The sequence below is a fragment of the Erythrolamprus reginae genome, chromosome Z (assembly GCF_031021105.1).
Source record: "Erythrolamprus reginae isolate rEryReg1 chromosome Z, rEryReg1.hap1, whole genome shotgun sequence".
NCBI lineage: Eukaryota > Metazoa > Chordata > Lepidosauria > Squamata > Dipsadidae > Erythrolamprus > Erythrolamprus reginae.
In genome coordinates, this window is record NC_091963.1 from 19145276 (window position 1) to 19171632 (window position 26357).

The 26357-nt window shown below is 38.8% G+C and overlaps 1 protein-coding gene across 3 annotated transcripts in view; it reads left to right on the plus strand.

Annotated features, from left to right (window-relative positions):
- The window catches only part of CUL2 (cullin 2), an 89501-nt gene that overhangs the window by 39216 nt on the left and 23928 nt on the right, over positions 1 to 26357 (plus strand). For 2 of the 3 annotated variants that reach the window (XM_070728037.1, XM_070728036.1), the window contains exons 17-20: positions 9578 to 9644; positions 12912 to 13114; positions 16998 to 17099; positions 20505 to 20621. In XM_070728037.1, the coding sequence (XP_070584138.1) occupies positions 9578 to 9644; positions 12912 to 13114; positions 16998 to 17099; positions 20505 to 20621 (489 nt within the window). Of the gene's footprint in view, positions 1 to 9577; positions 9645 to 12911; positions 13115 to 16997; positions 17100 to 20504; positions 20622 to 21579; positions 22178 to 26357 lie in introns of those variants that run through there. The other variant, XM_070728038.1, reaches the window with a different exon arrangement.

Sequence of the window (26357 nt, forward strand, 5' to 3'; positions counted from 1 at the left end):
TTTTGTTGAGAATTGTCAGAGTTGGTATACATATCTGGAGGTTTATCTGCATTGGGACAGTTTCTTCACAAAGTACTCCCTCATATCCATATATCTTCTTTGTATGTGATGCAAGTGTATCATTCTTCTAACATAACAGACTAAATCAATATCCTTACATTTTCTATAGATTTCCCTGTACTAGCTGAAAGGGTAGAAGTCAGAACATTGTCTAGAATTATAGAATGAATCATAAGCAAACCTTACTTGGTTTTCAAATGCTATTGGGTGAAAATAGAATTAAAACGGAGGAAAGTTTGCCAACAATTCATTCTGTAATGCTAAAAAAGGCAGGTGTGTTGACCTCTGCAGTAAGGCTTAAATAGGCTTTCCGCTTTCAAGAATTCAGAATGTCTATTAGGACAAACTGCCTTTAACATGAAGATTAACTTATATCTTACTATTACACATCTTTTGCTAGATATTTTCCTAGCTTATAATGATTCACACAGTATTTGTAACAGGAGAGAGTAAATATTAACAATGGAGTCATCTTAAAATGTGACTGGTCTCCTGGGGCCCCCAAGCTACCTGATATAGCCAAGTCTTGAAGGACTTATGGAACCTACTATTAGCTGGGTGGGGAGGGGAAGGAATGTTCCATGAGGTGGGTGTTAAATTAATACTTTTTTCCTAATCCTGTTGTAAAATTGAATGAGTCTGTACTCTCTTAGATTAGTTACCTTGCCATTTCTTTTCTGTATTAGCAGAATATATTTAGCAAGATTTATGTTCCTGGTTTCTGGTCATAATATGCCTTTCTTGACTGACTATCAAAGCTTTATTTAGAGTTCAGTTTTTTCCCCACTGCTTTCACTGCTGTACAAGGGTGTATGCTTATAGTATGACCTAGCGATTGAATTCAGGATCCTGGCTTTTTATGGCACCATAAAAAGCATATAGGAAAACTACATACATCCCCTTTTAAAAATACGTTTATAACTATACTACAGGCAAGAACATTTGTATGTGGGAGAGATAGACTTTCTCCTGAAATATTTATTTATTTATTTATTTATCTGTATCACACTTTTATTATTTTTAGAAGCAACTCAAGGAAGTGAACCTATCTAATACTCTTTCTTCCTATTATTTTCTCAACATCAACCTTGTGGGCTAAGTTGGGCTAAGAGAATGACTGGCCCATGATCACCCAGCTGACTTTCATGGCAAAAAAATTTAGAATGTTGTCTAAAACACAACATTCTTCTGCTGTCTCAACTGGTGCTTTAACCATTAGTTTTTTGTAATCTTTGCTGTATAAGAAAGGTTCAGGCTTTCCTGCCCACCCTTTCATGAAAGATCTTTACTGGAAGGTGTTCTTTCACATCTGTTTTACCATTATTACAATTCAAACTTCATATATCAAGTCTTGTCTAATATCTACTTATTCATATTTTTAAAAAAATTGTGGAATGGTTTTTCTAACGATATTTTATGTTCTGAGGTTAGGGTTTCCTGAAACGCCCATCCAAGTTTCTTGTTGCTTTGTGATTCATCTCTACAAGTCTCCTCCTCATAAAATAGTTGATTAATCATCTTCTCTCTGGTTTCTACCTTGTGTTCTCCATTTTTTATAAATTTGTAAAAAATTCCAAACTACTTGAAACAGTTCTTATACCCTTTCAGTTAACATTCTGCTCAAATTAATATTTTATTCCCAATTTTCTAGCATCAAGAAAGAAACCTTTGATACTTGGCTTAAATCGATGACATTTAAACGAAGCCCTGTATCTGTCTCTCTTACCCCGCCTTCTCTCATATTTCTGAAAAAATGTATCCTCCTTTTTTGCCTTAGATTTACTTCCATTGCAATTAATTAGCCAGAGGAACATAAAACATTTTTGTGGTAAATCTGTTTCAGAATCAGTTTTTTTAAAAGCAAGAATACTTCTCATAATTCATTCTTTATCTTTGCCTCTTCCTCCCCTGTAAGAGCTTCATCTTTTCTAGCAATCGCAAAGTCAATAAATTAGGCAAAGAAGGGTCTATGCTTTGCCACTGAGATTCATGTTCTAACACAAACCATCCACCAATACTTAGCGTTCCTGTTGTGCTTATTATTGTAGGCAGTTACTTCTCAGTGTGGATGCTTTTAGAGTTTGTAAAAATATGCTGGAGGTATGAAGTGCTTTCTGCTTTTATAGGCTAGGATGTGATTTCCAAGAATATTCTAAATAACTTTCTCAATTGCAAAAGCCATGGCCCTGGGCTTCTCAGCAATGCCTGGATTGGCACACTACTTTGAAATTCATCAAATTTTGTACTTAACGCATTTTGACCTGAAAAAATTGCCCCAGTACTCCTTGGTTTTTTGGCATGCTTCAATTTGTCAGTGTCGGCTGCCTTATTCCTTGTGGGAAAAATGTGTTTGATACTTAACATTTTTGTACTCATTATGCCTCCCAGAACCAATTAAGAATGAGGTACCACTGTATATATGAGAAGACCAGTTGATTGGTGAGGAATAATATTGTCCCGTAATAGCAATACAGTGATCCCTCGATCCCTCGAGTTTCGCGATCCCGATCTTCGTGAAACGCTATATCGTGATTTTTAAAAAAATATTAATTAAAAAAACCCCCACTTCTGGGTTTGGCTTCGGGAGTCAGCTGGGAAGCGGCGCGGCTGTTTTAAAAGGTCGCAGCCGGCCTGGGGGGCTCCCCAGCACCCCCCCGAACCCCTGGGGTTCAGGGGGGTGCTGGGAAGCCCCCCAGGCCGGCTGCGACCTTTTAAAACAGCCGCGCCGCTTCCCAGCTGACTCCTGAAGCCAAACGCCAAAGGCGAACTTCCGCGTTTGGCTTCAGGACTCAGCTGGGAAGCGGCGCGGCTGTTTTAAAAGGTCGCAGCCGGCCTGGGGGGCTTCCCAGCACCCCCCCCCCCCGAACCCCCAACCTGGGTCTTCCCGGCCGCCCACGCAAAGGGGAAACCCCGGCTCCTCGCTGATGCCCGCCGCTCGCCCGCCCGCCAGCAAGAGGGGGAAGACCCAGGGAAGGTTCCTTCGGCCGCCCAGCAGCTGATCTGCTCGGTAGCGCAGCAGCAGCGAGGAGCCGAATCGGGGTTTCCCCTTTGCGTGGGCGGCGGGGAACGCAAACTCCACCATCTACGCATGCGCGGCCATAGAAAAAAGGGCGCGCATGCGCAGATGGTGTTTTTACTTCCGCAACCCTACATCGCGAAAAATCGATTATCGTGAGGGGTCTTGGAACGGAACCCTCGCGATAATAGAGGGATCACTGTACTTAAAAATCATTTCCACTCCTGATAATCAATTCTATAGGAATGTTCTTTTCTCCTTTTGCCATTGGTTGTTATTGATTAGATCGCACAGAATCGTCCTTCAGGTCCCGTGGACTAAACAATGTAGGTTGGCAAGTCCACGGGGAAGGGCCTTCTCTGTTGCTGGTCCGGTTCTATTGAACCAACTCCCCCACGATGTTCGCACTGCTCCCACTCTACTGGCCTTTTGAAAAGCTGTTAAGACCTTACTTTGCTGACAGGCCTGGGGGCCGTGAACTTTAACATCTGACATGCCCAAATTATGCTTTGACTGGTATGTATGTTTGTTAGATTGGATTAGGGTTTTTATAATGGGTTTGTTATGGTTATAATAGGTTTTTAATCTACTGTTGATGTTTGACTTCTTTTTACTATTGTACTACTGTATTGTTTTTATTGTTGTAAAATGACCTGAGTCCTATGGGATTGGGCAGCATAGAAGTCAATTAAATTAAATTAAATTAGTGGCTTTACATTGGGGACTGAAAAGTTCAAAACTGCAAATCATGCACCCAATCTCCAATGAATATAGGAATACAGTGTCATCAATTTAAAAGGGGAGGTTTCTTTGTTTATTTCCATCATGTCTTTATTACTTTAATAAATAACTGAAGGTAACAAACATAATTAGCACTCCTTTTTCCCCCTCCTGTTTTACCCATGACAACAATCATGTGATGTAGGTTGGGCTGAGAGAGAGAATGACTGAAAGAAGTTCATCTAACTGTCTTTTTTTGGTTGCTTAAAATGGTGTTAGAATTTGCAGTCTTCTTGTTGCACATCTGGTGCCTTAACCACTAGACCAGGGGTGTCAAACTCTATTTCATTGAGGGCTATATATCAGGTTTCTGTTTGATCTTGGAAGACCTGGGGATGGGCATGGCCATAGTGTGTGTGGCCAGCTTATCTTCACTTGTATCTAGGGCACCTGTGGTGGCCAAGTGCTAAGGCAGAACTTTCCTGAGACTGTTTCTCACTTTCGTTATATCATTCCTTCTCTTCTCTTCTTTTTTCTTCCCTCTTTATTCTCCTTTCCTCTCTTTTCTTATTTTTCCTTCCTTCTCTCTTCCCATCTTTCCTTTTTCTTTGTCTTTCCCCTTTCTCCTTTCCTGTCCCTTCTTGCGCGATCAAATGCAAATGGGGAAAACATTTCTCCTTTTATTTTGTTGTTTTTAGTTTCTTTTGCTAGCCATCTGCCAGTGAAAATGGTGCTCGGGGGAGCTGGGCGCAGGCCCCCTGCATTGAGGGTGAAAGGTATGCCTGCCAGTCATTGAAGAACCGGTTGTGATGGCAGCGGAAGGCGTCGCTCGGATGCTGCCATTTGTGTTCTTTTACCCTCTGTTCATACACAGAACACGTCATTGAATACATCTAGTAGTGTTGGACCTAAAAATTCTTGAAGATTTTTATGTATTTCAAATGGTAGTCCATCTTGTTGCTTTTTTGCCTTTTAATATCTCTGTGATTTCTATGAGTGTTATATCCTGGTTTAATATGTTTTTAACCTCTCCCGGAACCTTCGGGGGATCGGCTTTATGGAGGCATTGAAGTATTTTATCCTCTCTAATGTATTTATTTATTCATTTATTTATTTATTTGGATTTCTAGGCCGCCCTTCTCCAGCGGACTCAGGGCGGCTTACAAGGTAAAATCAAATACAATATACAAATGTGAGAAACCCAAAGATAAAAGCTAATCTAAAACCCCTAGCAGTTAAAACCATACAACCCAACACGTTCAATCACAGTCAAATTCTTATCCAATCAGCCGGAGCAAAATGCTGATTTTCAACAGCCCCAGATCTGCTGGCAGAGGTCTGTTTTTAAAACCTTTTGGAAAGCCAGGAGGGTGAGGGTATGCGAATTTCTGGGAGGAGTTGATTCCAAAGAACCAGAGCTGCCACAGAGAAGGCCCCTAAACCCCGCCAGGGGGCATTGCCTGGCTGACGGGACCTGAAGAAGACCAACCCTATGGGATCTAACCAGTCACTGGGATGTGTGGGGGCTTTATAGGTGATAATCTACACTTTTTCGCTTGGAGATACGTCAGTAGCCAATGCAGCTCACGGACTGACGGTGGTACATGGGTATATCTTGGTAGGCCCATGACAGCTCGCATGGCTGCGTTTTTTATTAGTTGCAGTCTCTGAACGTTCTTTAAAGGTAGCCCGATGTAGAGAGCATTGCGGTAATCAAGCCGCGAGATGATGAGGGCATGAGTGACTGTGAGAAAAGACTCCCTGTTCTCCCCCCCACCCCCAGGTGATGGAGGGACAGATGGAATACTTATCTTCATCTTTATAAAGTTTGTTATAAAATACATAAGTCACTTGTTTTTCTTTTGCTCTGATGAACCATCTCCCTGTCTTCATTACATAATTTACTAATCCATCCCTTATCTTTATGTTTCTTCAGTCTGTAAACCAACCACCACCCAGGTTTATTTGTACATTCAAATTTTTTTTGCCCAATATCTTTTATTTTCTATGCTAATTTCACCTTCTCCATAGTATTCAATTTGTGCTTAATTGTGTATCATTTTATTTTACGTCCCAACTTTGGGGGGGTTGTTATAATTCTATCTCCATTTTCCTATATTCTTTCTCTAAACTCTTTTTATTTTGTTTTTATTAGCCATATACACAATTGCAACTCCTTATCACTGCTTTGGCCATATCCCATAAGTTTTGGCTATTTATATCTTCTTTCTTGTACTTTTGGAGGAACATATACATTTGCTCTTCCATCTCAAATTTAAATTTCTTCAAAACTCTTTTTAAAGTCCTTATTTTTTTATTTTTTTTTGTCCTTTCCATCTGATTGCTATTGAATTGTGGTCTGCCATAAATGTGTGCCTATTGTAACATCCTCCATTTCCAAGTTTAATTCTTTTGATATCCAAGCCATATCGACATATCGATTCTAGACCAGAAAAATACATAAACTTCCTTGTCCTTAAGTTTCTCTCCTTCCAGCTGTCCTGTACGTTAAATTTCTGCACCATTACAAAAAAAATCGTGTTTTTCTAATTCCTTTCCTTGTTTTATCACTTTTGTAATCTAATTCTCAGTCCACTGTTGCATTAAAATCACCCAATAAGCAAATGTTTTCATTTTCAATTTCTCTGATAACCTTATGTAGCTTGCTATAGAATTGTTTTTGTCTCTCATTTAGGGCATAAATTCCTATGGGAACCCCTTTTTTAATTCAAAAAAACCATCAAGTATTAATATTCTATCCTCTTCTTTGCAGCTAAATAAAATGTGCATAATAAGCAAACTCTTAATTGACTTCCTCGCACATTTTGCAAATGAAAACCTAGCTTGAGTCTCAATAAAAATGTTTATCAAATTATTTGTTTGCTTTCTGATTCATAAGATTAGAGGTAATTGGCTAATATTATTTGAATTTAGCTAAAATTTGCTTTTGTTTTTTAGTTTATTTCAGCTAGGTACTAAAGAGCTATGAAATAGAAAATTTATTCTTTCTTATTTTAAATCTCATGACAGCAGTAGGAGAAGACACACACCCCATACTGAGATTTGGGAATAAAAATTAAATTGGTTAAATTAAGTTAAATGATATTATTGTACTAACTTCCACTCTGGGTATTAATTTCATTTAGTGCACCATTAACATAAGTAACAAGTGGTAAATATATCTTAATACAAAGTATATTAAAACACCAGTTAAGGTGTGTGCACCTGACTTGTGGGATTAAATAGGCACTCATGTAGTAAACATTTTTATTATTTCATCATAAGTCATTAATGTGAGGTTTATCTTTTTGCAACCAGTGTTGCAAGAGATTCAAAATACTTTTTTGAGTTATTGGAAAATCTGTAGAAAGCCTGTTCCTTTTTTTTTCCATTAAAGGACACATTGTTCTAAGTGCTGCTTAAATCTTCTTAGAAAAAAGTTTGCCCTGTTAAAATAAAGAGCTAAAGAAATGGAGGTACTATAGTTCCTGTTCTGTATGCTTTTGTTATGATTACAGAGTACTTGTGCAGTCTCTTCAGGTGTGGCTTATTGTTCAGAATTAATTTGCAACTTCTGTAGCACAGTTTAAGGACAGAGGGTCCTAAACTTATTTTAAATTGTCATCTAAGAAGAAATTATAAGCTACAACATTGTCTGTCTTCTTTAGGTACATCTTTAGTGTGTCAGATGCTCAATGAATAAAAGTGTAAGGTGTTCCATTTCCTCTGCCTATGGACTTTTTAAAAACAGTTCCCAATTTTCTCACACTCTCCATTTTCGGATGTGTCTGATAGCGATTGGGGACACATCGTTACCACGTTAACTAAAAATATACCAATTCATTTAAAAGAAATTCTTTTAAAACAATCAGAATAGGATTGGAGGTCTTCTAGTCCAGTGTTTTTCAACCAGTGTGCCGTGGCACACTAGTGTGCCGTGAGACATGGTCAGGTGTGCCGCAAAGCTCAGAGAGAGAGAAAAAAACAAGAAAGAGAGAAAGAAAGCAAGAGAGAGAGAAAGAAAGAGAGAGAAAGAGAAAGAAAGCAAGAGAAAGAGAAAGAAAGCAAGAGAGAGAAAGCAAGCAAGAGAGAGAAAGAAAACAAGAGAGAGAGAGAAAGAAAACAGAGAGAGAGAAAGCAAGAGAGAGAGAGAGAAAGAAAGAAAGAAAGGGAGAGAAAAAGAAAGAGAACGAGAGAGAGAAAGAAAGAAAGCAAGAGAGAGAGAGAAAGAACAAGAGAGAAAGCAAGCAAGAGGGAGAGAAAGAGAGAGAAAGAGAGGGAGGGAGGGAAGGTGGGAGAGAGAAAGACAGAGGGAGGTGGGGAGGGAGAGAGAGCAAAAAAGAGGAAGGAAGAAAGAGAAAGAAAGGGATGGAGAGAGAGAAAAAAGAGGAAGGGAGAGAAAGAGGGAGGGAGAGAGAAATAGAGCGAAAGGGAGGAAAAGAGAGAGAGAAATTTTTTTGTCCAAACTTTTTTTAGCCGCCCCCCCCCCTCCCCACTCAATGTGCCCCATAGTTTTGTAAATGTAAAAAATGTGCCGCGGCTCAAAAAAGGTTGAAAATCACTGTTCTAGTCCACCCCTCTACTTAAGCAGGAAACCCCCAGACAAGTGGTTGTCCAGGATTTTCTAAAAAACCTCGAGTGATGAGGCACCCACAACTTCTGACATTGTACAGTAATTATATATAATTATAACAAATCTGATGTGAGTATAACATTTAAAAAAGATGAATTCTGTCTAAATCTATACAGGTAGTCCCTGACTTATAACAGTTCATTTAGTGACTGTTTGAATTTACAACAGCATTGAAAAAATTGACTTACAACCCTTTTTGACCATTGCAGCATCCCTGAGGTCATGTGAACTGATTCATATTTGCAGTGTCCATCAGGTCACGTGATCACTTTTTGAAACCTTCTGACAAGCAACATCAATTGGGAAACCAGATGTATTTAACATCCATGTTACTAACTTAACAACTGCAATGATCCCCTTAACAACTGGTCAGAAAGTCATAACATGGAGTATAACTCGCTTAATAAATGTCTCATTTAGCTACATAAATTTTGGGCTCAATTGCGGCCGTAAGTTGAGAACTACCTGGAGTAGCAAATTGTAACAGTATGTGGAAATGATCATCAACTGGACAACTAGTGTCTAAATATATATGTCAGCCCACAGGAAAGTTTCCATAAGAAATTTTTCAGAAAGGACCTTCTCTAATTTGGGGGTAAATAAAAGAGAAAGGGGAGAACATACTTTCAATCTTGCAAGTTTCTATTAATGTAGCTTTACAATAAAAACAGCTAGAATTCCTAGTTGTGCTTCTTAATTGGGCTACCTTGCAGGGCAGAAATAAATTAGATTTGGATTTTCAGGTTGGAGAAGAAGAATTAGAATTTTAGACATCTTGAGTAGCTTTGAAGACATCAGTGTTTCTCATCTGAGTGAAGGTGAATGAATGTACACTGAGAAATAGTAAGAAATCATTGTTTCTATGATATGACACTCAGCTATGTTTTGCTTTATTGTCCAGGATTCCGCATTCAGAAGTGGAACTTTTTTTTTTTTACAGTATATAGATGAATATTTTTACTATGTGTAATTCAATTATTCCATCTCTTTAGAGGCTATCTAAAATGCTTGTTTTCAATTAAGTTGATGGTTGTGTTTCAGATATGGTCATTCTTTTTAATCTTAAACATAATCTTTTTTTCTGCTTTTACATATTATTTTTAAAGTCCACAATATATTTGACCCCAAAAAATTATTTTGTTTTTCAGTTTGAATTATTTTACAGCCAGCATTTCAGTGGAAGGAAGCTTACCTGGCTACATTATCTTTGCACAGGTAAAATAAATTTACATGACCTTAGCTTTTAAAAACATCAATATATATTTTGTTTCTTTGCTTAGATGAAATGTATGTATGCTGCATATCTTTTGAAGTTTTGTTGATGATAATGAAACCTTAAATTTAAATTATTTTCTCTGCTTTAGCTAATCTCTTAACACATCTCGCTTGGATATTTTTATTACATCTCTTCTAAATGTTATATGAAAAAAATCTATTGTTTTAAATTTTATATTTTACATTCTCAATTGATGATTTTTTCAGGGAAAAAAGTTTAAAATAAATTTTATTGGTATAGGTTACAAACAATAAAATTTTATAATAAAAATGGATTTAATTAATGGCCACTTGTTCAGTGATGATATGATAGTAGTGAAGGGGTAGTACAAAGTTGTGGCCCACCTAGCAGCTTTCCAGTTATGTGATCATGATCTGAATGCTTGGCAACCAGTTTGCACTTGTACAGCATCACATGATCAACATTTGTGACCTTCACTATTGGTTTCCCACAAGCAAAACCAAGCTAGTGGGGAAGCTTGCAAGATGGATTTCCTGCTCCATTGCACATGCACAGACAGCATCTTGTTGTCAAGGCATTCTTCCCCCTTCCAGCTGCATCCTTGCTGTGCTTCTGCTGTGGTGACCCCCTGCACATCCTCTCTCACCAGGTAGCAGTCAATCCCTGGCTCCACTGCACTCATGCCACATCACCGCAGCCACTTATAGGCTTTCTTGTCAACTTCCCCACTGATTTTTTTTCCTTCTGTGGAGCCAGCAGGAAGTAACAAAGGTCATCTAGTCTTAGAACACCTTAGGATGCTTGGTTTAACAACTGCAACAGGGACTATTTGGACTGTGCCCACTAAGCAGCTGCAGTCACGTGATGTTTCACTTTACAATCACATGACTCAATGACGGAAACAGTGGTGCAAATCTGATGTCTCAAACATAAGCTTACCTGTCCTGGCAATTCTGAGCAATTCAACCAGAATGTGACATATTTGAGGGAAGGACCAAAGCATGATAAAGTCAAGCTAAGCAAGTGGTAGCATGTAGTTGATTTTGGCTGATTGAAGCGGGGGGGGGGGGGCACCCTAAATATAGATTGATCAAGTCAGGATTTGGCTAGAGATCACCAAGGAACCCAAAGAAAGATTATGAGAGCTGTGATGGTACAGTGTTTAGAAACCAGCACTGCAGGCTACTTTTGCTGGCTGCCATCAGTTCAGCAGTTCAATTCCTGACTGGCTCAATGTTGACTCAGCCTTCCATCCTTCCTTTTTTAAAAAAAAATAAATTTTATTAATTTTTAATAATAACAGATACACACTACATAAGAGTGCACAGTGATGCGTGCTCCCACCACCCAACGTCATTCATTCAAACCCATCCACCAAAACGAGGGTGTACTTTTTAATATTATTTTAAACCAAGAACATTATCATATTTACAAATTATAGAGTGATTCCAGTTTATTCTTTATAACCTGGTCTCAAATTCTACTAACCATAAAACCTCTAACACTGTCCCATCTTCCCATCAGTTCTTTCATTTTATTTTCATTAATCATATTCATCTTTGTATCCATAATTTCAAACTGAATGTGTTCCACCATGTACCGGTAGCAATTTTGTATTGTCCATTTTGTTGCACCCTTCCAACCTAAAACTATTACTGCTTGAGCACTTTCTATAGCTGCTTCTTTAATTTCTCTGAAGTCACCCATATCACTCCTTATTACTAATACTGCCATCTCCTTTGTAATCACCCATTCTATGTTTAACATCCTATTAATTTTGTCTTGCACCTCTTTTCAGAATTTCTGCACTACCAAACACTCCCAAAACATATGCATGAACACCCCTCTCTCCTGGCATCCATGCCAACGGGCACCCTTAACATTCCGATAAATATACGCAAGTTGTGCAGGTGTATGATACCACTTACGTAAATTTTTTCTTCTCATTTCTTTAACCATTGTATTCTTAATTTTCCTTATATTCTCCACTATTATCATCTCTTGTGCATCTCTTTGCAATTCACTTTGCCACCATCTAGTTAATGCCTGGATCATACACCCAAGCCTTCCATCCTTCTGAGGTCAGTAAAATGAGGACCCAGATTGTTGGGGGCAATATAATGACCCTGTAAGCCACTTAGAGAGGGCTGTAAAGCACTGTGAAGCAGTTTTTAAGTCTAAATGTTATTGCTATTGCTAGACAGGGGAAACTGGGTGGAAAATTCCAATGAAAAATGTATTGAAGAAAAAATGGTGCAAGAAGATGGTGGCAAACCACTGCTTTTTTGCCCAAAGTTGTGCTTACCATTTTCCACACTGTATTCCCATAAACCTAAAAATATATTCACAAAGCCATCGGTATTCCTAAAGTCTTTATATTTTGTTTAAGAGTGAATTTTTGGAGCACTGTGTATAAATGTTATGGCAGTCAAGGTTTTTACAGTGCCGGCTTATGCAAAAAATATTCAAATTCTTTCTTGCCTTGTCACAATCATTTGGGTCAGCTGAATCAAGCACTGCAACTTAAATGTTTAAAAAGTGCATCTGTATTTTTCCAAGCATAGGTGGTCCTTGACTTACAAGTGTTCATTTAATGACTGTTCAATTACAGTGGCAAAAGGTGACTTGTAGCTATTTTTCATATCCCCCAAATAGTCTTATGGGGTTTTTTGAACTCTGAAATAAGTGCTTGGCCTTAAGTGCCATGCATTCAAAAGCCCAATTGGTCATTATCAGAGAATGTCTTATTTGGAAGAAAACAGGGTAGGACAGTTGCGGCATCTCCACAGTCACAGGATCAAAATTCAGGTACTCCACAATAGATTCATATTTATGATGGTGCAGTGTCCCTGTGATCTCTGTTTGCAACCTCCTGACAGGCAAAGTCAATAGGGAAAGCCAAATTTGCTTAGCAGTGGTGTTACTAACTTAACATCTGCAGGTACTCACTTAACAGCTTTGGCAAAAAAAAAAAGGTGTAAAATTGGGGGAAACAACTATCTTGCTTATCAGCATAAATTTTGGGCTCAGTTGTGATAGTAAGTCAAGGACTACCTATAGTAATCTTTTTAAAAATCTAGTTTTTCTTCAAGGCAGTCTTGCAAATTCAGTTCTTGTTTTGCTGTACCCTTGGATTAAATATTGCTTTCTTCCTGCTGCCAACTTGGAGGGAAGAAGTGAGGCTTTATTAACACTATTTGAGGTTTTTATTCCTTTAATTCATCCACTTTATACTTAATTTGCAGGTGAGGTCAAAATGAATTATTTGTCGAAGCCCTATGTAGCCATGGTTACCACCTACCAAATGGCAGTGCTGCTGGTTTTTAACAATAGTGAAATCGTCAGTTACAAAGAGCTCCAGGATAGCACACAAATGAATGAGAAGGAACTGACCAAAACAATCAGATCCTTACTTGATGTCAAAATGATCAACCATGACTCAGATAAGGTAAGTTACGTAAGAAAGGGAAGGAGGGAGTGAGGAAGGAAAGAAAGAAAAGAGAGAAGAAGAAAAGAAAAGAAAGAAAGAAAGAAAGATTTGAGAGTGGGGACATTTTTCTATTATGTTTTGAAAAAATAGGAATAATAGTTGGTACAAATAAGAAAAACAGGTCCAAGTAGAGAAATACAGACAGATTAGCAACAAAATTGAACTATTATGAAGCAAATATATTCTATATATAACCATAGGGAGGATAAAATGAAGAGGTATTTATATTTGCTGTAAAGAATATCAGAAATCATTTCTTCGTATCTTTCTTCTTTTCTGTCTTTTATTTCTTATTCACACTACTTTTCTTTCTTTTTCCTTAAATATATATTAGATTTTCCTTTGAAAAAAACCTCTTTAATTAAAATTAGTAAATAAAAAAGAAGCTTATAATGTAACATACTCCCTAGCCATTTTCTGATCAAAAATTTGCATGCCCCCTTATAAAGCTTTAAGTTAAAAATACTTGTTACTAGTTCAGTTCAAAAAAGACTATAGATCAGTGATGGCAAACATTTTTTGGTTTGTGTGCCAAAAGTGTGTGTGTGCATGCACACATGCACTAGTGCGCGCACTTGTGCCCACACCCATTTCCTCCCCCAATGCATGTGCCCCCCCCCCCCCCCTGCTATGTCCCCTGTGCATATCTACAACTCACTGAAGCCTGGGATTTTAGTTAGCCATCTTATCTAAAGAAGGCTTTGTTTTGGGGTGTTTTTTTCTTGAGATGTGTATAAGATACGTTTTGATAGGCTGAATTGTTGCTTCCTATCACTCTTGCTCTTCAGCCTGTACATAAAAATATGTTCAAGTAGATTTGAAATACTTTTTTGTACATAAATGCTTAAAAAGTGTTATTGATGTGCTTAACATTTTCCATTCTTTGTTTCTATAAACCACCCAAATGCTTTTCAAACTGCTTGAACACAGTCCTGATGTACTTGGCAAAGGGCTTGAAATTCATAGATCATTGAAGATTTGTTTTAAATACGAGTTGCTATTCATAAAAGAAAGTGAGGAGCAACCCCTAAGAATCCCATTGGTCACACTTGAGAATGGAAGTTCTCTGTGTATTAACTCATGGACACTTGAAAAGGACTTCAGAAGTCACCACAACTACCAGTGTTTTCCCCAAAATAAGATCATGTCTTATTTTTTTGGAGGAATAGGAGTCATCCACTGGCTCACCTCATTTGTGTGCATCGCCACTGGCCTCCTTTTCACTGTTAGAGGCCTTCAGGAACTTCTTTGGCTGGCAAGGCCAGCAAGGCATTCTTGAATGCGGCCAATAACTGAGTTCCAGATCTATCTGGAGCTCTGTTATCGGCTACAGAAGCCTTCAGGAAAGCTTTTCCAGCTGCAGAAGAAATGAGGCGAGATGTGTGAGACCTGGCTACAACACTCCAAAGGTAAGTAGTGGGGCCTAGCTTAATTTTTACCCATGTACCCCTTAAGTGGGTGCAATTTTAATTATGGTTTATATTGGGCGCATGTGCAAAAATCAAACTAGGACTTACTTTCGGAATATACAGTAGTACCTCGTGATACGAACCCCTCGTCATACGAACTTTTCGAAATACAAACCCGGGGTTCGGAAAATTTTTGTCTCTTCTTACGAACTTTTTTCGCGCCCGAACGTCGAACCCGGAAGTTCAGCAAAAGTTAGGGTTCGGCGTTCAGATTCATAAGGCCGCCGAGAAGCGCCGCCACCCAGCTGTCGCCTTTTGAAACAGCCGGGGGGCTTCTCGGCGTTACCCTGAACGGCGAACCCAAACTTTTGCCAAACTTCCGGGTTCGGCGTTCGGGAGGCCACCGAGAAGCCCCACCGCCCGTCTGTCGCCTTTTGAAGCTGTTGGCCGGTCGGGAGGCTCAAACGGAGGTGGGGAATCCCAATAGGCAATTCCATGGGCGGAGCTTTGACATCACGAAGACGTCCTTCCTGGCTGGCCGAAACGTGGACTCCAGGAAGGACATCTCTGCGATGTCAAAGCTCCACCCATGGAATTCCCTATTGGGATTCCCTACCTCCATTTGAGCCTCCCGACCGGCCGACAGCTCCACGGCTCTTCTGGCAAGGTGACAGCCGGGCGGCGGGGGCTTCTTGGCGGCCTCCTGAACCCGAACGCCGAACCCGAACTTTTGCCGAAGTTCCAGGTTCGGCGTTCAGGAGAACGGCGAGAAGCCCCCGGCTGTTTCAAAAGGCGACAGCCGGGCAGCGGGGCTTCTCAGCGGCCTCCTGAACCCGAACCTTTGCTGAACTTCCGGGTTCAGCATTCAGGAGAACGCTGAATAGCGGCCGGCTGTTTCAAAAGGTGACAGCCGGGGGGCAGCGCCCAGCGAAGCGCCATTTTTGCTATTTTTTTTTTTTTTGCTTGCACGCATTAATTGATTTTACATTGTTTCCTATGGGAAACATTGTTTCGTCTTATGAACTTTTCGCCTTACAAACCTCCTCCCGGAACCAATTAAGTTTGTAAGACGAGGTATTACTGTACTTTAAGGACTCTCTAGTGTGCACTAATCTAGCACAGAGAGTGCCCAAGACTTCAGTGATTAAATTAGCCAACAGAAGAAAATTACCATTGTGTCATTCCTAAATTGATTGGTATACTAAACTGTTTGGTATTGGCTTAACATGTAGCATGTATTCTTTCACATGGCATGTAAATTAGCATGACATATCATATCAGCTCACCTCGTTGCAGATTACTCTAGAAATTGTGCCCATGTGATGAGAAGGGCATTGAAACTGTGTCACATCTGTTACTGCCTTGTGAATTTTACAGATACTTTAGGTCACTCCGTCGTATCCCAAATTCTCTGGGAGGCCATATAGATTTTACAGGAACCTGCTCCTTCAGGATTTAAAACTATTCATTATAAATGTCATAGCTCCCCTTTTGTATTCTAGATCAAATAAATATTTATCTTTTGTTTTAAAATACTACTCGATTTGATAGATCTTGACAATTAATTATAGGGAATATTTTTTAGTTTATGACTATTAATGCTTTAGATCATGGGTGTCAAACTTGTGTCATCATGGTGGCGTCACATGACATTTTATAACTTTTCCCCCTTCTCTAAATCGGGGGTGGGTGTAGCCAGCATGTGATGCATCTGGGCTAGGAGTTTGACAGCCGTGCTTTAGATCTATCTGAGTAAAATTGTATTAATGTAGCATTTGAGGAGTTAAATCTTATATTCTGTTATTTACTTTGCTATTGTTAATCTGTTATGTATTTATTTGATTCACTTTGTTTTTATTTGTTTTGTTCTTTTAAATTTCTCTGATTATTGACTGGATATATATTGATTGATATTTTACAAATTATGGTGCAAATGCAGTCTTAGAGTCAATGGTAGTATTGTAATGTATCTTTTGTCACTATAATTTAAGCCAACCCTTAATGTTATTTCTAGCCAATAGATTGAAAGGAAGTTACCTCGAAAGAGATGCTGTTTTGTTGAGGGCCTCATAGCTGTAGCCAAAAGATATTTTCCAGAAAGATCACATTTACTACATGTTAATCCTACTAACATGAATGTTTCTGTATTTCTTTTATTGAAAGAATTATATTGGGCTGAGTTTGAAAACATATGTATTACCTTCATTATCTTGGGCATCCAAGATGCTCTGTAGAGAATTGAAGTAGTTCAGACTTGCCAAATTGAATAAATAGCAATATGTTTACATTTCATCAGTGGGAATGTAATCCATATGCAAGCACAGATTTTCAAAGCAAGATGTTCTTCTTCAAACCGACAAGTCTTTGATATGTTTGGCATCATTTATATGTGTGTGAAAAGAGGAAAAAACCCACTTTTTTTTTTCTTGCAGGAGGATATAGAGGCAGAGTCAACTTTTTCATTAAATATGAATTTTAGCAGTAAAAGAACGAAATTTAAAATCACTACTTCAATGCAAAAAGATACCCCCCAGGCAAGTATTGTTAGTGTCAATAACAAGATATAACTGTATTCCGTGGGGGATCTAACATTGAATAACATCTCTTTTAAGTCAAGCTCACTTCTGGATGTTTCTGCAGTTTTCTTGGCATTCTTTTCTTCCAAAATAATTTATGGGCTTCCAAGGCTAGCCTATATTAAAGTCCTTCCTTATCCCAATACTAACAAGTTCTGACATTGATTAGCAGGTGAGCCCAGACAACAGATTTAGGGTTGACACTTATTGAAACATAAAACTGAAACTTGAAAACAGTTGGAGACTTTGTGAAATTAACTATCTGTAAGCATACTTTTGACATTCCTCTTTCTAGTTGAATTGTCTCAACTATGGGTTGCATCCCCAGTTAATAATATGTAGAGGAAGCCCACTGACATCATGATTAACAAATTCTATTACTTTTAGCAGGTCTTCTTTAAAACTACATCATACATTCATTAATAATATCAGAAATAAATAATTAAAAAGCAGCTTGTTTAACACTTCTACCTAACCAGCTTTTCTAATTTAATTTTTTTTTATATCCCTGAAGGTTTGGGGAAATTGAAGGCTAATTGAGGATTTTGTTTAGTAATTCAACAATATAATACAATGAAGTAATAAAACTCTAAACAAGAAGGAAAATATATTTTAGAGGGGAGAATCAGAAATATTTCTAAATGTGTGTCTTTTCAAAATTAACAGCCATAAAAAACAAACATGAAAAATAGCATATTCTGTTTTCTGATTTATTGCTGCTTGGTTCTTTTTCATTTCATCTGGTGAAAACTACCTATTCTCTACTCTTTGACATAACTTGGAATCTTTTTTGGAAATGCAACCTCTATGCATTTTTAGTGCAAGGTAAGATCCATTTACCGCTTCCAGACACCGCAGCAACGAGAATTATGTATTGCTTATAAGTAAGCAACATGGAGGATTCTACTACCTATGGATGTTGCTAGTAAATTTAGATAGCTTTATCTGTTTATTTTATGATTTATTTCATTCTTTATAGTACTAGCCTATATGATCACTGTTCATATGTTCAGTGGTATTTATCTCCCAATAAGATTTTGATATTAGTTCTTCATTTATTTTCTTTACTGTCTGTTTTTATTCAGAACATCTCAGATTTGCTTCCACATGCATTAAGTTCTATTTATTCTATTTATAGGTTCCCCCATAAGACACTTATTTTGTATTTTATTTATTTGTTTGTTTGATTTAAGTATATTGTAAACTAGTAACACTATTCAAGAGCATTATGATCATGAATACATTGATGTAATATTAATTACATTGTTAAGATTATTACATTAGGAAATACTATAGTTTACACCAGATATTTGTAACACAGTATTACCAATAATTATTTCACAGCCACTATATAAAATTAATTTTATTAGCCAATACCCTGTTTTGGAAATGATAGCCAAAATGATATTGCCACTATATATTATACATTTATCTTCAGATAGTTCTATTTTCTGTTCAAAAATGTTATTGTCATATTGAAAATACTTTTTTGATTTATATTTTTAAATTTGTGTTAATCAGTTTCAAATGTAGTTATTGTGCTATTTGCTATATAATAAAATGCTTTCCCCGGAACCCATTATTAATGGAGATTGGCTGAGAATTTATTCTTCAAAGGATCACTTTAGGTCTCATTGGTTCTTTACAGCTAACAGTTCTGGTTACATCAAAATAAACTCAGAATGTCATTCCCTTCAGCCCTATGTTTTAGGAAATTTTTAGAGCAGCTAAGAATTAATGTGTCTTGAACTTCAATTTCATAATAAGTTTCACATTGTACTTGTTACTCCACTGATCCGATAAGAGTCTTTGGCAAAGAAATGCTAAATGTACTTATTAGACGGTAAGCTTCTCTAAGATGATTGAAATTACTCCTTATTTTTAAGGTGTCTGATCATGTTTTCTCAAAAGTATTTTCTGTTTTTCAATGTGGGAGAAAAAACAATTTTTATTTCATTCCTTAAATTCAACTGCACTATACTTCACATTCTGAAAAAATATTCTTGTTGATTTGATTTGATTTCATATTTTAAAATCTGATAGTCAGATTTAAAGAACAATAAAATAAGTGTTGTCTTTGTTTAAGATCTTAAAATTAGCAATTCATTTTCATCTTCAATGACAGTTCCATAATATTCATAATTTTATTGTGTCTGGAATCTTTCTGGTTCTGATTAAAAGATGAGCTGAATTGAATCTGGCTAGTGCTTCATTTAGTACAGCATTCTTTTTTCCATCCTCTCCTGATAATCCCAAGAAACCCGGAAGGTAAACACAAAATAGTAATTCTCTGTTGTAGTTGCAACCAGCAGCTTGATAATTCAGTAGCATATCTCCTTCGAGCTTAAGATTTATACAGAGCTGCAGAAAAAGTTCATAAAGACTCTGTGGTGACTTAATTTTATCACTATCTCTATATTGTACATTATTTGGATTTCTACCCCAGGATTTAGGAATATTCGGTGAATCCAGAATATATAAGAACATAATCATAGTTTATTTGAAGCTCTGAATTATAATAATAGGTAAGAGATTTAATTAAGATCTGCATCATATTGCCTGGATTTGAGTACCATTGGAAGCTAAATTGCAATATAACTGGTAGGTTATCCCAATGAAATTAATTCAGAAAAGTTGCTTTTTAGCAGGGTGTCAAACTCAAGGCCCAGGGGGCAAATCCGGCCCATAGTATGCTGAGATCTGTCCCGTGGGCCCACCCTGGAAACAGTGCAGGACCGGCCCATAGTGCCTCCACCAGTAAAAAGGGAACTCAGGAGGGCTCCACGCCATCCTGCCGGGCTCCATTTTGGGCTGCAATGGTCTGTAACAATCTGCTAGGGAAAATGGAGCCTCAGGGAGGCTGTGAGCTGACTATGTTCACCCTGGACCTGGCCCCCCAGCCCTCCTCCCCCGAGGTCTGATGCGGCCTCAGTGAAGCTGAGTCTGACACCCTTGTTTTACAGGATCAAAACAAGTATATCCTACTTAGATCTATTTTTGTCTGTCAACTTCTTTCTTTAAACCAGTGTTTATCAAAAATAGACAAAACCTTTAAGACAATTCAAGTTTCCTATGCTGACTGGAGAATTCTTGGAATTAAAGTCCACAAATCTTAAAGTTGTCAATTTTGGGAAACAGTGGTTTAAACTCTGCAAAAGAAGCTAAAGCAGAGGTTCCCCACAGTCCCTCATTCATGTTTCCTTTAGTTTCTAAGAATGCCAGAGGATTAGCTTCTTCCATATAGTTGATTAAGAAAAGAATCGTTTTCATCCGGATCACAAAAGACTACTCCATTTGAATAAGCCGGGCTCTGCAGGTTATCTCAGCTCCTAACCCACTGAATTGTATGGTCTTGTATTGCAGGAAATGGAGCAAACCAGGAGTGCTGTAGATGAAGATAGGAAAATGTACCTTCAAGCTGCAATTGTCCGCATCATGAAAGCACGAAAATTGTTGCGACACAATGCTCTCATTCAGGAGGTAAGATTATGTGCCACTTGGAAAATAGAAATCTTGTTAAGTTGGATGGTTAGCTGGGCCAATTGGAATAAGGTGTGCCATACTACATCCTTGACCCCTGCTATAGAAACCAGGTAGTCCTTGATTTACGACTGTAATGGAATCTGGAATTTTCTGTTGTAAGTCATTAGTCAAGGCACCCATGAGTCCAGGCCCAATTTACAACTTTTTTCTGGCTTTCAATGATTGTTAAGCAAATCAATGTATTACCAATGGGTTTGGATTGAAACCAACTGAAAAAAAATCAGAAAGTGGCAAAAAAAATCGCAATGGTCAGATGGTTGCTGAACACCTGAAATGCAGTCATTTGGCCACCATCAAAGCGAGTATGTACAGCTCCAGAACCAGTTTTTAAATAGTTTTTTGGGAAAGATGTCTTCATATCTTCAAATGATCCCTAAGCAACAAGTCATTAACTCCAGACTATCCTGTAGCAGGTTACACATACTTGTACATACCTTATGATGAATGGTGTCATGCTTTGTACTCTTTAACTTCCACCAATTTGCCAGTCTTGCTTCAGAAAGATTGTTGATGACTCTTGGACGTAATTGGCTTTGTTTATGCACAATTCTGAGGCTGTTCATGGAGACACATGACATAATTAGTATCCAAGCGTGAATCGAGTGGTAGTGTTTTTCCTTTTCAGAAAAGTGCTTTTCCAAAAGTTGTGATCCTAGACGTTGCTGCCTTTAAATGAATTAGGAAGTTTTTAACCTCCACCAACGCCCAAACTCTTCACTTGTTCCAGAAGCACACAAACTGGTCTGCAATTTTGAGAAAATGAATCTGTGTTTAATATATAAGCTTGACTTAGTTTTGAAGTTTTTTCTCTCCCTCTCCCCCTCCCCCTCAAAAGAAAACTCCTTTCACTAGGCAGCATTTACATCAGGTTTTCCTTCTTCTCTCCTTTGCACAGGTAATTAGCCAATCAAGAGCTAGGTTTAACCCAAGTATCAGCATGATTAAGAAGTGTATTGAAGTTCTGATAGACAAACAGTACATTGAACGGAGCCAGTCCTCGGCAGATGAGTACAGCTATGTAGCATGAGTTTAATATTCTGCAGATACGGCTGTAAGGAGCTCATTTCTGTCTCTGCTTGGTGTGTTCTGTGTGGGGTGGGGGTCCATAACTGGTCACTTGGCAGCTCCTGTTTTTACTGCTGTTTACAACATCACCAGTGCCACGTCATGAGCGTCAGTGAAGAAAAAAAGCCTATAGATATCCCGAGCTCATGTCATTATGACATTTCTTAAAACTTTATTAAAAGAGAATGAGTGAAGTCTTGCTGAAATGTGAAAATTTTGGTTGGATACCATTCTTCCCCTTTCACCACTCCATCTTCCCACATTTGCAGTTGATGTTTTTTTTAATGTATCTTAAAACACAAACTTAAAACAGACTAAATATTGTAATATGGCAGATAACATAATAATTGTATCTACACTGAAATGTAAAAAAGATGAACACAATACTGCTGCTTATCAAATAAATAAAAATGGAATATGTTGTGCAACTTGTTTTAATGTATAAATTGAACAACTGTTTTCACTATTAGGTATCGTTGTAGCTTATCCCTGGGCATTTTACTGTTTAATCAGTATGATTTAGCACCTATATAAGAAAGCCCTTGCCCTGTAAAAACAATGATTGTATTTTCAAGTTACTCTGTTTAGAGGCCAGCTTAGGAAAGAGATAATTCTGATTGTCTGGTTGCTCCTATGTTGATTTGCATAGGTCCATGATGGCGAACCTCCCCCCCCCCCATGTGCCAAAAGAGTGTGGGTGTGCACTATTGTGCATGTGTGAGTGCTCACACCCATAATTCAATGCCTGGGGAGAACGAAAACAGCTTCTCACGGCCCTCTGGAGGCCGGAAACGGACTGTTTCCCAACTTCTGGTGGGCCCAGTAGGCTCGTATTTTGCCCTCCCCAGGCTCCAAAGACTTCACTGGAGCCGGAGAAGGGTAAAAATACCCTCCCCCATCTCCCTGGAGACTCCCTGGAGCTGAAAATGCCCTCCCAGAGCTTCTGTGTAAGCCAAAAATCAGTTGGCCGGCACACACATGCACGTTGGAGCTGAGCTAGGGCAACGGCTCGTGTGCCAGCAGATATGGCTCTGTGTGCCATCTGTGGCCCCAATGCCATAGGTTCAACATCACTGGTATAGGGTCTCTTGCTCAAGCAGGGGGCTGGAATATAAGAACTCCAAGGTACCTTCCAGCTCTGTTTTGTTCAGTTCATTTTATCTATGGAATAATGGATCGTGTGGATATTTTTTTTACTGTGATTGGATTTGCTTTAAAAGGCAGGAATAAGTTTTAAAATCCTCTCCCTTTTCAAGCAGGCTCCCACATAGGAAAAGAAAAACTAAATACTACTTTAGTACGTCAGTTTTAATTTATATGATTGCATATTTGACAACTCAAATTGTGAAGAAAAGTTACTGTGAACCTGGCTGTCTAAACTCACAGTGGGAAAAGGTTCCACTTAATAAATTTAAAGTAAGAATTTTTAACGAAGTGTTAATAAATATATTCTTGCTTTTGTTGCATTAAAATAATGTTGAGTATCATCCTGGCCAGTGATGAAATCCAAATTTTTTACTACCGTTTCTGTGGGCGTGGTTTGGTGGGTGTGGCAGGGAGAAATTGCTGCAAAATCCCCATCACCTCCCCACTACTGGGGGAAGGATATTGTCCCATCCCATCCCACTCTGGGGCCAGCCAGAGGTGGTATTTGCCGGTTTATCCAACTATTGAAAATATCCACTGCAATTCTCCAGAACCTTTTAGAACCTACTGTATTTCACCCCCGATTCAGGCCTATAAGAATTTTACAAAGTCCCTTTAGACAAAATCTCTATAAATAGTTTTGTCAATGAATATCCTCTAATCTTTATAATATCTTCCCCATCTTTGAAGAAATAATAGATTAAAATTAAAGTTCTTCAAAGCATCTGTGAAGGAAAACTAAATTAAACAGTTGCTTATTTATTCACTTGATTTTTATTTATTTTTTCATATCCCACCTTTATTATTTTTACCCATCCCATACTTTTATGTGACTCCAAGCAGATTAAAACAAAAACACAAGGTATACTGTAAACAAAAATAAAATAGTCACAGGACACAATCTAATCTATAAGCCATACAATCAAGATGCGGCTCTCATCCGCACCTATGCCGTAGGCTTCAGCACAAAGCTGAATTTTCAAGGCCTTGCAAAAAGCCTACAGAGATGAGCCAATCTGATTTTAGGAACACTGATTTTCCAAAGGCTGAATGATATAGCAGAAAATATTCTTTTGAGTCTCATTGGTTCCTGCCATATGGGATAGAGTAGAAACAATTAGGGAATAAAGATCCTATAAGTAACTCAGTCCTGAGCCATAAAGGGCTTTAAAGGTGATGATCACACCTTGAATAGCATCTAGAACCACACCAAAAGCCAATGCAGAGCAGTGGTGCCACATGGTGACTAATAAGTCCCAGTTAGTGTTTCCATTTTCAAGGGAAACCTTGTGTAAATGTCATTGCAATAGTCCAATCTGGATGTCACAAGGGCATAATAGACTGAGTAGGGCCTTCCAAGTCCAGGAATGACTGCAACTAACGACTTAAACTGCAAAAACCTTTCTAGCTATTGTTGCCACCTGCTCTTTAAGTAGCAGCTATAAATCTAGAATAATTGCCAGTTTGCAAATTTAATGTCTAAGCTAGTGTGATTCAAAAAAGAAAGTGTCCTGGAATCTTGGTCTTGCTTAGATTGAGCTAATCCCATTCATGCCTCCACAGCCTCCAGGCACTGAGACAAAACCTAGACATCACTCATGGTGGTGCAGATATACAACCAGACATCATGTTGATACCACAAAATGTATTAGACATAGGACAGGACAGAGCACTAAAAGAAGGGACCCCCAGCTGGATCCAGAATGGATTATCGGAAAGTTTGCAGGATGATTTGGCCAGAGTGCATATTCTTCCTATGATGTCTGAGTTGGTGCATCTTTGTCTGAGGAGCAATGCTAGATTGCAGGGCAGGAAATCCCATAATGCGGCCCAGACACCTCCTGTCTCTCCTGGTGTCTGGCCAGCTCAGGCTGCGTGAGCATTGCCCAGGTACTTTCTGTGTTTCCTGTTCTTCAGTTGGTCTCAGCTCCACGAGAAGAGTCCATGGACCTTGGTGTAGGCAGAAAAGGACAAACGTCGGGCAGGGGGGTTGTGTTTGTATTGTGGGAGCCCAGACATTTTGTGATCTCTTGTCCCAAGAAGAGATGTGAGGCATCAGTACCTGGTCCTACTTCACAGTCCCAGCTGGCCCTGTTGGAAAATTGTCAGAGCATGGCCTAGTGGAAAAATTGGGTCTGACAGGCACCAAGTCAGACTCTTGTTCTGCAGATGTAGATCCTGGACTACCATAGCATTTGATCCTAGATACTAAGATGTCCACTGATAATCTTGCCAGCAAGCTTCCAGTCCATGCCTTGGTGGACTCTGGAGCAACCACGAACTTCATGGATAGTGTTTGCTTTTCATTGTGCCATTCCCTTGTGCCCAATGGATCTTCCTATGCTGGTCGAGACAATCAATGGTTGAATGTTGTTATCCAGGCCAATTAAGGCTATCACACAACTGTGCTTGGCCATTGGACAGTATGAGGAGGCCACCTAATTTTATGTGAGGAAGGGACTTCATTTCCCCTTGGTTCTAGATCTGGCATGGCTGAGGACTCATGACCGTCGCATGGTATGATCCCAAAATTTCATTTCTTTTCCAAGCCTACAGTGTATGGACTATATACACAAAGTCTGCTCAGCCCAGGTACAGAGTCACCCCAATGTCTTGTTGCCAGCTGACCTCTCAGACTTTTCCTATGTGTTCAGTGAGAAAGAGGTGGACCAATTGCCCCCGGTTTGGCCGCATGATTGTGCAGTTGATCAGGTCCCAAACACACTGTTTCCTGTGGGGAGCATTATTCTATGTCAGAACCTGAACTGGCTACGTTATGGGACTTTGTGGACAAAAACCTTCATCATCGATCTTGCCAGCTCCAGTCCTCTTTTTGAAAAAAAGAAAAAAAATGGAGACTTATGCCTGTGCTATGAGTATCAGAAACGTAATGTTATCACAGTGCACAACCAGTACCCTTTGCCTTTGATCCTGGAACTCATGGAGAGACTCCAATCAGCGACCATCTTCACAAAGTTGGACCTGCATGGCTCATACAACTTGGTGTGAATCCATGAAGGGGATAAGTGGAAGACAGCGTTCAGGACTCAGCATGGCCATTTCAAGTGCACAGTCTTGCTATTTGGACTCATGAATGTTCCAACTGTCTTCCATCATGTCATGAACAATATTTTCCGGGATCTGTTGAACCAGTTTGTTATAGTCTGCCTTGATGATATCCTGATTTATTCCACATCCCAGAAAAGTCATCTCCAACATCTCCACCAGGTCTTGCAACATCTGCAGGGACACCATCCTTATGCTAAGTTGGAGAAATGTCAGTTTTATCAGACCACCATTTCTTGGGACATCACATTTCTCCAGAAGGCATAGTGATGGATCCTGGCAAGGTCGAGGCCTTAAAAATATGGCAGCCTCCTCATCAGGTGAAAGATGTCCAGAGGTTCCTGTGGTTCATGAATTATTACTGAAAGTTCATCCCAGAATTCGCCACTTTGACCA